General features: G+C 43.4%; 1 protein-coding gene across 3 annotated transcripts in view; it reads left to right on the forward strand.

The window, feature by feature from the left end:
* Positions 1-2,212: 2,212 nt before the first annotated feature.
* The window catches only part of CTNND2 (catenin delta 2), a 913,511-nt gene continuing 903,369 nt past the window's right edge, over positions 2,213-12,354 (forward strand). Inside the window, exon 1 of one of the 3 annotated variants that reach the window (XM_038583305.1) lies at positions 2,213-2,446. In XM_038583305.1, the coding sequence (XP_038439233.1) occupies positions 2,410-2,446 (37 nt within the window). In that variant the 5' untranslated portion in view covers positions 2,213-2,409. Of the gene's footprint in view, positions 2,447-2,599; positions 2,791-12,354 lie in introns of those variants that run through there. The other 2 variants (XM_038583308.1, XM_038583306.1) reach the window with 2 other exon arrangements.

Below are 12,354 nucleotides of genomic sequence, written 5' to 3' on the forward strand. Positions count from 1 at the left end.
CCCTCAACACTTCCCTCCCATGACTTCCTGAATTACAGGATATGAAGAGGAAGAGGAGTACAGGTAAACAAACAAACGAACGAAAACACCTTTTTTCCCCCCAAAAAAGTCTGACCAGGCAAAGGTGAGACCAGAGCATTTTTTAAAATACAGTGTGGCCTAGTGGATATAGTGCTGCTAATTTGTCTTGTACCAAGTACTCCACAGTAATTGAACGGCCTGAGGACTAAAATAAAAAAATAAAGTGCTGAAAAAGGGCCCTGCAGTGTCTTCTCTCACAGAGATGGGGAGTATTTAATACGGAGCCGGAGCCGGCTTAACGCTTGAAGCCAGGCCAGAGCACTGCTTTGGGAGGTGAGACCAAGACTGTAGATGCATCTCCGGCCCCGGGGTAGGAGGATTAAAAAGGAACATTTGCACTGTTGTCAAAAGTCCTTGTCTTAATAAGCTACTCCTTGCATTTATTTCTACCTATTTAACCTAAAACTTTTTTCCTTTGCGTTTACCTCAAATTATAGTTTAACATACTTCAAAGTATAACAGAGAATAGCTCCGGATAAATATGCAAGTCATTTGACTTTCTTGGATAATCTCTTCTGACACAAAAGAGGGAGAATCCTAAGCCCCCCAAATCCCTCTGATTACAATTTTATGTGTTCTTTCATGCTTAGCTGCGTGTCAGAAACCAGTTCTGGGGCGGCGGGGGCGGGGGGGGGGAGCGGACAGCACCATGTCCGCTCCTCTGGGGTGTAACAGGGCAGGGATGGGGAGCTGGGGCATAACCAGGAGCATTTGCCCCTGGCCCCGGGCAGGCCGGGCTCCTCCGAATGCCGTGGGAGAGCCCGTCAGGATTCCTGAAACGGGGGCTGGGTGGGCGCAGGTGAAGGCCCAGGGGACTTCCTGGGCACCTGGCAAGGGTCTTGTTTTCTGACGAGTCTTCCACGGCTCACTACGGGGATTCCACTCGCGTTCTCTCACAGCAGGGGAGGCACAAAGGCTCTCCGGGGAGTCCATGAGCGGTTAAACCATGTGGAGACACAGGAAGCCGGTGTGAAAGTGAAGACGGCCACGCAGGACGTGCGGGGAAAGTGTGCAGAGGAACAGGTGGAGGTTTCCATTTTAGCCTGAGAACGGGGGAGGAGAAGCGAGAGCGGGTGCCCAAGTGCTGAAGCAGGAGACACAGCGGGGGCAAGGGGAGGAGCTCGCGCCCTCTACTCAAGTTCCAGACCGGACCAAGGTCCTTCCCGCAGGAAGTTCGTAGACCTTCCCGATTCTGTTTAGGAAGAAAGTCTTTCCATCTGTGGAAAATGTGTTCTAAGTGCTGGAGGGGGCGAGACTGGACTGGCGCTGTGGGGAGGTGCGCAGACGGGCGCCCTGCCTTGTCTGCTCTAGAACAGGGGGTCCCCGCACATCCAGCTGCACCCGGGAGCCGGCGCAGGCCCCGCGCCCCGAGGCCCCCGCGCACAGCGCAGCTAGTCTAGAACCCGTCGGCCCGGGCCTCTGTGTGCAGGCTGCCATCTGCGCTCCGCAGTAAGCTGCCCATGCACGGGGACGCGGGAACCCGGCCAACCCGGGGCTCAGGCCTGCCCCGGGTCCCCTCCGGCTTTCGCCTGCTTGCGAGCCTCCGCCCAGGCCGAGGCCAGGCAGTGCGTTCGCGAGGATGCTCGGCCCTCTCCCAGCCCGCGGCCTCCGCCCCTCTCCCCTGCTGCTGCTGCTGCTGCTGCTGCTGCTCCTGCTGCCGCGAAAACCAGGAGAAGTGGAATGCGCACGGCGAAGCGCAGCGCGGCCGCGGCGGCACTGGGCATGCTCCGCGCCCAGGGCAGGTTTGGGCGGCGCGGCGGACGCTTCCTCACTAGCCGGGCGCCCGAGCCGGCCGCCGAGGCATAGGTGGAGGCTGAGGCTGCCGCGCGCCGCGGGAGGAGCCTCGCCCTCGGCGGCGGCGGCGGCGGCGGCGGCACAGGTGGCGCGGGGCGCAGCACGGGAGCGCTCGGCGCCGGGCGCCGCGGCGGCCCCAGGCTCGCGCCCGCGGCGGCAGCCGGCCGAGCGGAGCGGCGGGCGCGGCGGGCGCGGCGGCGGCGGCGGCGGCGGCGGCGGCGCCCGGAGCCCCGAGGAGCCTGGAGGAGCCACAGCGCGCGGAGCCCGCGGAGCGCGCGGAGCCGGGCAGGGGGCGCTGCGCTCGCCGCGCTCGGAGGGGCCGCCGGGCCGGGCGCCGCGCACTCGCGTCGGGAGCCGCCTCTCCCCCGCGGCGCTCGCCCCTGCGCCCCGCCAGCATCGCCCGTCCCGCGGCCGCGCTCAGACAACAAAAGCGGAAGATGCTGCAGTTGGGCAAGGTCAGGACCTTGCCTTGAAGCCGGGCGGCGGCGCGCTCGCCTTTTCCCGGACTGAGGAGCTGTCGCCGGTGGCGGGTGCATGTTCTCCAGGAAGCAGTCGGGCGCCGCGCCGTTCGGTGAGTTGCTCTCGCTGGGCTGCCGGGGCCGGGCGCATCCTCCTCCTCGGCGCCGGGCGGGGGGGGGGGGGGGGGGGGGTTGGTCCCGTGCTCCGGGCCGGCGGCTGCCGCGCGGTCCCGCCAGCCGGGGGAGGATCACGATCGCGCCCGGTCCGCGCTCGGGAGACGGCTCTGCCTGGCGCGGGGGCCGGGGCTAGTGCCTTTCTCGCAGCGGTTAGCGAGGGCTCCGGCGAGCTCCCCTCCCCGCCGCCCCTCTCCCCGGAGGAGCCGTATGTAGGGCAGCACCGACAATACAGCTCCCCGCCACCTTCAAGAACATACCCGTTGCCTTCATGACGTCCCTGGTACACGGAGAGGACGGGGTGGGGGCGGGGAGGACTTCGCTCTAGTCTTTTGCCCTTATGTTCAATGTCATTACGATGTTTGGCTAGAACAAAATGGAAATACTTAGTCATATGCGTCCATGGCCGTTTCTTCGGTCTCCTGCGGCTCGCCAGACCCAGAGCCCCTTTGGTCTATATTTAGCGGTTTCAGAGGAAGCCTTTTCCGCCGGATTCACAGGTTTCGGGGGCTTCTGCGCCCTGACAATAGCTAGCGAGGCTCTGGGAAGCGCCGCCTGAAACCCAGGTCTGGAACGCTGTGCATGAGTGTGGGAGATTGCGACGCGATATTTGGGTGATCGGTAATTAATGGCTGAAAGCAAAGCTGCTTTTCCTTTTCACCGACCTTCCTCCTATTCTGGTGTGTAATGTGTTTGCATCGATTGCTGCTCAGCTGGTTGGAGCCACTACGTTCAGAATTAAGTCACTAGAGAGGTGATGCAGCTTCCCAGGTCGTGTGGTAGGGAAACAGTCTTAGGGATTTTGGGTGTGTGTGTGTGTGTGTGTGTGTGTGTGTCCAACAAAGAACAGCTACTTCCAGAATGCCTAAAGTTGTGTTGAGATGTACATGGAGGGAAGCGAAGGGTGTGGAAACACAGAAAAAGAGGAGCAGGTTGTGATTCCAAGCTGTTTTGTTCCCCTTGTGTGCTTGGGTTGATCTGATCTGATTTGCTTTGGCCCTGAAAGGTGTTGTTAACATGCATGCCTAATGTCATCAAGCAAATATGTTGGTGGAGAAAAGGGATATGTTACAAGCATACTGTTGGGCCTGACATGCATAGATTTTCACTTTTCGGAACTATATGACCAATATTTAAGATGCTTGCAATTTTCTGCACCGACCTCGATGAAAATAGGGAGCTGGTCACACTACCCAGGAGTTGTCTCATTGTGCATCTTTCCATCAGCTCGGCTGCGTCCGGTGGTAGACCAGTTCCTCTCTTGGCAGTTAGTAATTCACCTCCAGGATTAAAAGGCTTTCAGGCTGCACCACTTCTAAAATCCCACGGAGGAGTGTTTGATAAGACTCAAGTTGAATTACAGGGATGAACCTGGGCATGACATGGGGAGCTCGGTCCCTGAGAAGTATGACACGTAGGGGCGGGCATCCTCCAGTGTGGACTGGATGCTTTAAACTGCCCTAAATGCTCTTTGCCACATGCAGAATCCATCTTTAATGTTTTGGGGAAAATGTTAAGTGGCATCCTTACTGCCCTGTGGGTCACAGGATCTCAGGACTTGGATGAAGATGCTTGCATGTGGAGTTAGATGGTGAGATTTGGGAGGCCTGTAATTACACAACTAGCAAGTCTCAGTGTTGCAGGAAGGCTAGCAAGCTCCATACGGCTTGAGTTAACTGAACAGTGTGATTGATTAGCTCTACCTATATTGTGTTAGTTTCAGCTTATTCACATCTAGAAAACTTTCCAAGAGCACTTTGAACACACTGTTGTGCTCGCTGCCTTGTTTTAATATAAAATTTCTTTCAAAAAGAAGCAATAAATGGGGTAGACGTTCATTTTTCTTTATTCCTTTTGAGTCTACTGTTGAGTTTTAAACGTGATACTTAAAGGACTAGTAGACACTGTTCTGTGCTTATGTGTGTATGCAGAGAGCAGCTGATGAGCATGAGCAGCACTATATGTGTTGTATATGTGAGTTTTATGTCATATTGTGGATTGAAAATGATAGTACCTGATTGAATGGCAATTGTAGTAAGTACATGAGGTTGTTGCCCTAATAAAATTGTCATAGTCTTGCAGAAAGGAGTTATTTAATTTGGTGAATGTTTGTGTAGTTGTACAACCTAATCATTATAGATGTCACTAATGTTTTCATTGTTTGTAATAAAAGTCATGCACTGTCAAATTACAATATTTCCATCAACTTCACATCTTCCACAGTAGAATACAAGCCAAGTCTTTCTCCCAGTGAAATGGTTCATCAGGGAGGAAATGAAATTCAAATGAAATTAGTTGGAAAATGCAATTTATAGTTTTGATAAATAATTTCTAAGGATAATGTCACTTTCATAATGACCTTTAAAATTAAAAATGAAGTTACCATATTCTCAAATATAACATTACTTTTGACATATAATTATAAAGGTAGTGCTCTCCTGAGCATAAGCTTTGTCATAAGTGTTATGTGAATGTAGGTGAAAAGTTAATTTGAGTGGGAGCAGTTCATGATACTTGTTGCTGGCTTCAAGTTTATCTGATTATATGCCAGAGCAACAGCTTTTTGTATTAATGTAAAATGTTAAATGTGTCATAGATAAATAGTTTCTATCCCATTGTCTGCCAATCTAGCCTACTGATTAATAAACTGCCTGGTTGGGTTTAATGAATCTAATTATGTTCAAAAACAGTACCTCAATTGAACACCAATAAAAAATAAATTTATTATTAAAAAAAACAGTACCTCTTAACACAGGAAAGTCACAGAAGTATTTTATCCTACTGTGCTTTTAGTTCATTAAAAATGTGAAGACTCGTAACAAAAATGTGTAGTTATGACACTTCCAGTTGTTTATCTTTTGATCACTGAGCTGTTAAGTATGATCTCAAGCTCCATATCTTGGATAACTGTTTTGTAGGAAATGTCTTAGCTATATTAGGATATTGAAATTATATTCTGTATCAATTAGTTTTTGACAAATTACAAACAGTGCTTCCTAGAAGCTTTTCATCTTAGAAACATATTCACATGTATCCCTTGGTGAGGTTCCTGAAAGTTATCTGTAAAATGAATTACATCTATTGAAACTTATTATTTCATTAATTGTCATTTCCTGTCAGAAATATATTTCTAGAGAAAAAAGTTGGGTTCTGACCCACAATGAATATATATATATATATATATATATATATATATATATATATATGTTGTGTGTGTGTGTGTGTGTGTGGTATATATATATGTGTGTGTGTGTGTGTTTGTATATCCATATCCTATCCTATATATTATATATAAAATACGTATGTAAAATGAGATATGTTTATATCATAGCACGATACTATTTGGGATTCTGCTTTGTGTAGGTGCAGACAGAGATATGGAGAGAGTGCTGGCTTTGGGTGGATCCCAGCTCTGTCTCTTCTTTAGCTGTGACGTTGGCCATTTATGTGTTACTTAGACCTTAGTTTTTGGTTGGTTGGTTGGTTGGTTGGTTGGTTTTTAGCAGTAAAATGGGTACAAAAGGATAGAATATCTGAGGAGATTTATTTCAGGATTAATTGAAAGTGTAAGTGGCTTGTAAATTATAAACATTTGCGTAGACACAAGAGATCTGTATCTGCATGTTAAGACGGGTACTTATTATTTATTTATTTATTTATTTTTATAAACTTATTTTTATTGGTGTTCAATTTGCCAACATATAGAATAACACCCGGTGCTCATCCCATCAAGTGCCCCCCTCAGTGTCCGTCACCCAGTCACCCCCAGACTTCCCACCTCCCCTTCCACCACCTCTAGTTCGTTTCCCACAGATAGGAGTCTCTCATGTTCTGCCTCCCTTTCTGATATTTCCCACTCATTTTTTCTCCTTTCCCCTTTATTCCCTTTCACTATTTTTTATATTCCCCAAATTAATGAGACCATATAATGTTTGTCCTTCTCTGATTGACTTATTTCACTCAGCATAATACCCTCCAGTTCCATCCACGTTGAGGCAAATGGTGGGTATTTGTCGTTTCTAATGGCTGAGTAATATTCCATTGTATACATAGACCACATCTTCTTTATCCATTCATCTTTCGATGGACACCGAGGCTCCTTCCACAGTTTGGCTATTGTGGACATTGCTGCTATAAACGTCGGGGTGCAGGTGTCCCGGCGTTTCATTGCAAGATGGGTACTTATGCTTCATTTGTGTATTATTAAATATGTTATATAGGCCTCTCTCTAACAAAGGCTATTAAATGTATATATTCTCTCCCTACTCCTGTTGTAATGTTACTTTATTGTGCAGATTTGCATATGAGGTATATTAAGTTTTCTAGTCTACAACATACCAGTCCTTTACATATTAAAATATATATTAGTTAAGCTAAAAGAGAAGTAAATTATATCTCCCGGCACCATTATTTTTAAGATGTGGTTTATGTATACAATGGAATATTACTCAGCTATTAGAAATGACAAATACCCACCATTTGCTTCAACGTGGATGGAACTGGAGGGTATTATGCTGAGTGAAGTAAGTCAGTCGGAGAAGGACAAACATTATATGTTCTCATTCATTTGGGGAATATAAATAATAGTGAAAGGGAATATAAGGGAAGGGGGAAGAAATGTGTGGGAAATATCAGAAAGGGAGACAGAACGTAAAGACTGCTAACTCTGGGAAACGAACTAGGGGTGGTAGAAGGGGAGGAGGGCGGGGGGTGGGAGTGAATGGGTGACGGGCACTGGGTGTTATTCTGTATGTTAGTAAATGAACACCAATAAAAAATAAATTAAAAAAAAATAAATAAAAAAAATAAAAAAGATGCCAATCAAAGAGTCAGAAATTATAAAATTTTGATATTCTCTATTAGTGTTGTGTTCTATTCACCTGGTTAATATCAAGTTTTCTACAAGATTCATACAAAGAATATTATAGATAGTTGAAGAAACACAGCCTCCCTTTCTGTGAGGTCACATATTAAACCTGTGCTCTGTTTGGAACCACAGGGCATGAATCCCAGCATAACAGCAATGTAACAAAAAGGAAAGAAACCTTAAAAGGTTGAATTTATTCTTTAAAAAGAAGACCCACTCCCTCCATTAAAAATCAACTTTTTGAAGTGAAAGTGTGTGTACTGGTACCTTTTTGACAATAAATTGTAATTTTCCTTGTTATCTTACTCTGGGTACCTTCAGTAAAGAGCTTAGCTCCTGTGGGTTTGATTATGCCCAGCTCCTACAAGGAAAAACCATGATCTTTAGCAACATAATTTTTATAATAATAATGTTTGGATATATCTTAAAATTTGTTATGGAATGTGACCTGTGTAACAAGAGACTAATTTATCTTAAGTCAAAAAAACATTTTGACAATAAATACAGTTATTTATATTCAAATTTATGTGTTGTTGTGGGAACTCTAATTGTAAGTTACCAGAGTAAAATACGTGTTATAATAAGACCTTCCTGTTTTTTGGCTCAACGTAAGCAGTGATCCAAGTATGTTTGGTTAAATGTAAGTCTCAAAATTTCCACAAGTTTTGTATGATACAGATATATTACTAAGTGAGATGCTTAATTTCTAGCATTAGATGATGAAGAATAGTATAATTTAATTCTGTCATCGCAGGACCTTGGCCTTCCTCTCTTCCTGCAGGACAGAGCTGATCTGAGCCCTAGAGCCTAGCCTCGTCTCTCTGTAGGCAGAAAGATCTCTAGAGGAAGAAGCAAGGAACTAGCCAAGGTGCTTCCTTTATTTTTCAGAAACAGAGAAAGTGAAGGGTTGGAGGGAGGCCAGAATATCACATGAATTAAGTTCCCTTTACCTGGAAAAAAATATCAGAAGTAGGCAAGAAGTGTGCCTCATTGACATGGTTTATAAAGAATTCTGGTTGTAGAATTCTTAATATAATAGCTTCCATAGTATTTTGCTTAGAAGTTGAGCTCTTTAAATATTTTATGGTATTTTGACACTGTATCAGAAATTATCAGGGGAGTGTCTAATGCCTTGGCTGATTTATAGAGAGTACGGTCCATGAAATTCAGCTGATTTATGTATTGCCAACTTTAAAATAACTCATTCTCAGTGTTTCCTCCCTACTCTCCATGTTAGACTTTGACTGCCAATAATTGGATGGCCTTGTAAGTGGTAGGAATTGGGTATAAAAGGGACAGTGTCAAAATCTGACTTCCCAAACTATATATAAATAATGATCCATGAGAACTGTTATCTATAAGGTACTTTCTATCCCAGTGTAGATAATTTGAGTTTGGTTGGCATTTAATGTTTTAACTTTTAATAGGAGCAATAATGGACTCTGTCAAGAAAGAAGAAAAAAGTGAATTTCTAAGTTTTATTTGAATCCGAGCATGACTACTCAGCCTTAAAAAAGCTCACTTTTTAAAATAAATTTTATTCTTCTTTCTCAAATATTTTGTTTGGACTTTCAAACATTAGAGTAACCTAGCAGTCATTACTTTCAGTAATGCAATAATTTAATTTCCAAGAAGAGCAACTTTTTTGGCAGCAAACCAACTCTCCCAAATACAAAAAAGCCAAAATTCAGTCTCTTGTCTCTAACACCGCCCTCATTGGTGCTGATTCTGGTGTGGATTTTTTGTTTTGTTTTGAGTCACTGTATAAGGAGGTAGAGATTTCCAGAAAAGCAGAAAGGTGAAATGGGCATCATCTGAAAAGTCTCAGAGACAGTAGAAATCATGTCATGTTTACCCAGGTCATGGAAGGTGTCGCAGGAAGCCTGGGGCTTGTAGTGTGTGGATCAGACTGTTTGGCTTGAGTTGGGTTCCAAAAGAGTAATAATGTTAAATCCACCATAAATGCATAAATATATTATGACACCTCTATCCAAAGGAACATGATAACAGTTAGGAATTATCTCTTCCAAGAAACTGGGGAGTGTTTTTAACACTAAGGGTTAAGAAGAAAAGCAAGGCAGTGAATTATATTGAATATGATACCCAGCACACATACCCGTATATGCACCTATACAAACACAACATAGCGCTTATGACAGGGTTTCAAGTGTTTTGCTCTTTGTATATTATCTGCCCACCAAATATATAATAGTTTGTTATGTATTACATCATTACACAGAAAAAAGAAAAGCATGCCTTTAAATTTTGAGAAGAATATTATATTTTTGCTTTGGGATAAATTTCATTAATTAGTTGAATGCTTGACTGAAATCAACAACATGCATCCTTTATTGAGTGTCTATTACATATATCCTCTTCAGTGCTACAGCTAGATTTTCTCCATTCTTAAATTCAAGAGATGTATTGAGTAGTTTTAGCAAGTTGGTGTATTCTTGAGAATGTGCAGCATATTAATGAAATATTTTTCTCTTTTCTGAATATTGTTTTCTTTTATTGTTTTCAAAAGTAATGCATGATCATAAAAAATTGAAAATGCAGGAGTGATGAAAGGAAGCTAAAGTTCATGCATGATGTGAAGCCACAGAAATGACTCTGTTTTTAGTAGAAATGCTGATCCATATACATTTTTAAATTTAGAAGAGACCTCATATTCTGTCTTGTTACTGTTTAACATGTAAGGCGGCCTTTTTCACATAATTTGTATTCATTTTTAGTGTCTCTTTTCCATACCTTTATGTAACATCATTTACTTAAATAACTTCCTATTTTGGGACATTGGTGGCATTTTCATTTTTTGGTAGTATATATAGTACTGTGATTAAAGCTAAATAGTTTTCATCAGGCTATTTTCTGTAGATGACTTCATAGAACTGAGTGTTTTCAAGGCTGTTGATATATGTTGTCAATTTGTCCTGCAGAAAGGTTATATAATTTACATTTCCTTTGGCAAGAGAGAAGAGTGCCAGTTTTCCCATGATTTTAGCAACTGAGTATTATAATTAAAGACAAAACAAACAAACAAACAAAAACAACCCCCCAAAACAACAAAACAAAAACCCAGGCGACACATTCCAATTAGGGGGAAAATTGTGTTTTCCTGTGATTTAATTTTCTTTGCTGTGACTATGGCTGAGGTTAAATATTACATAAGTTTATGATGCATTTGTAATTCTACTGTAAATTGTCTTTTTGTATCTTTTGCATATTTCTCAACTGGTTTATGCTCCATTTCATATTAATTTATATTATTTTTCTAAAGTAGTTATATTACGCTTTGCTGTATTTTATCAGTTTATTCCTCATTTTATTCTTACTTTTAAAGAATAATTCTAAAACTTAATAGTTAAATCTATTCCCTTTTTCTCTTTAAGGGAGCATTCTCTTGGTCGCTGATTTTGTGGGTTTCAGTAGTAACTATGGCAATGGAGCAAATGGTGGAGGGAGTATTTAATAGTCGTATCCTGACTTGACTGGGTTCATATCTCAACTTTTCTTTTTTTTTTTTTTTTTAGCAAGTGGTTATGTTACTGTTGAGTGCCAGTGTTGATAGAGGGGAGATAATCCCTGTGTTTTCAGGTTGTTTTGAAGGCAGATTAAGAGACTGTGGACCTCGGGGTATCCAGGTAGCTCAATCAGTTAAGCCTCCAACTCTTGGTTTCAGCTCAGACCGTGATCTCAGGATCGTGAGACTGAGCCCTGTGTCAGGCTCCATGCTTCATGCAGCGTCAGCTTGATATTCTTTCCCTCTCCCTCCACTTCCACCCCTTCCCCCGCTTGCATGGGTGTGCGCTTGCCCTCTCTCGCATAAATAAAACCTTAAAAAAAAAAAGAAACTATGGACCTCATATACGTAGCAGAGAACCTAGTATATTTGTGAACCTCCAACATCTTAGCAATCTCTACTGTTAAATAATAAATATAACATATTTTTTCTCTAATTCTGGCCTTTGCTTTCTCCCCATGAAGCATAATTACACACCTGTAACTGTCTCAGGACGTATGTGCGACAGGTCAGGTGTTTGCCGCAGCTGGGGCTCACAGGTGGAAGCTCTGCATATGTGCCATAGTCATCCTCTGTGTGGCTGCTGAAGCAGTGTTTCAGAATGTTTGGGAAAAGCAAGTTAGGATGCCATTCTTAAGCAAATATATGATTTTCTACCTCACAGATCTGATATAGATATATATATTTTTTTTTCTAAAGATTTATTTTAAAGAGAGAGCAAGTGGGGGGTGTGGTCAGAGGGAGAGGAGAGACAATTCTCAGGCAGACTCTGCGCTGAGCATGGAGCTCCATGGGGACTGGATCCCAGGACCCTGAGATCACGACCTGAGTCGAAGTCAAGTCAGATGGCTAACCGACTGAGCCCCCCAGCTGTCCCCATACATGTATTACTGTATCATATTCTGTGTGTACCCACTGGGTACATGTACCTTTTCTCTCTGGTCACCTAGGACTGTGTATCTCTCCACCCCCACTCCATACTGGTCATCTGTCTTTTTATCATTGATTCTCAAATCCTAGGACCAATAATTGGCACATAGTAAATACTCCATTAATCATGATGGGCTATGTGTAGTCTTGTTCTCATTGTCAAAAGTGTGGTTCATGAACTAGGATTGGTTTGGTTGCTTTTTGTGGATTTTGGGTACTGGGCACTTCTGAAGGGAATACTGAATTAGGATTCTGGATTCTGGGATCCACATAATGAAATTGTTTGCTTTCTCCTGTGACCTTGCATTTGTCCCTATTTTGTCATTTGCTCATTAGGATCAACATTTACAGTATTTTCATGATTGTGATATGATAATAAATGTAAAAATGCTTTGGGAAGCATTATCATGACAAGCAGTTCAGAATAAAATGTATTCCCTGAAATTTGTGATGTACTTCAAAAGCAGGGTTTTGGTTTTCTTTTTTTGATGAGCTGGAGTCAAAAGATTTTCTTGTCTGTAAAACTA

Source organism: Canis lupus, chromosome 34 (assembly GCF_011100685.1).
Source record: "Canis lupus familiaris isolate Mischka breed German Shepherd chromosome 34, alternate assembly UU_Cfam_GSD_1.0, whole genome shotgun sequence".
NCBI classification, from domain to species: domain Eukaryota; kingdom Metazoa; phylum Chordata; class Mammalia; order Carnivora; family Canidae; genus Canis; species Canis lupus.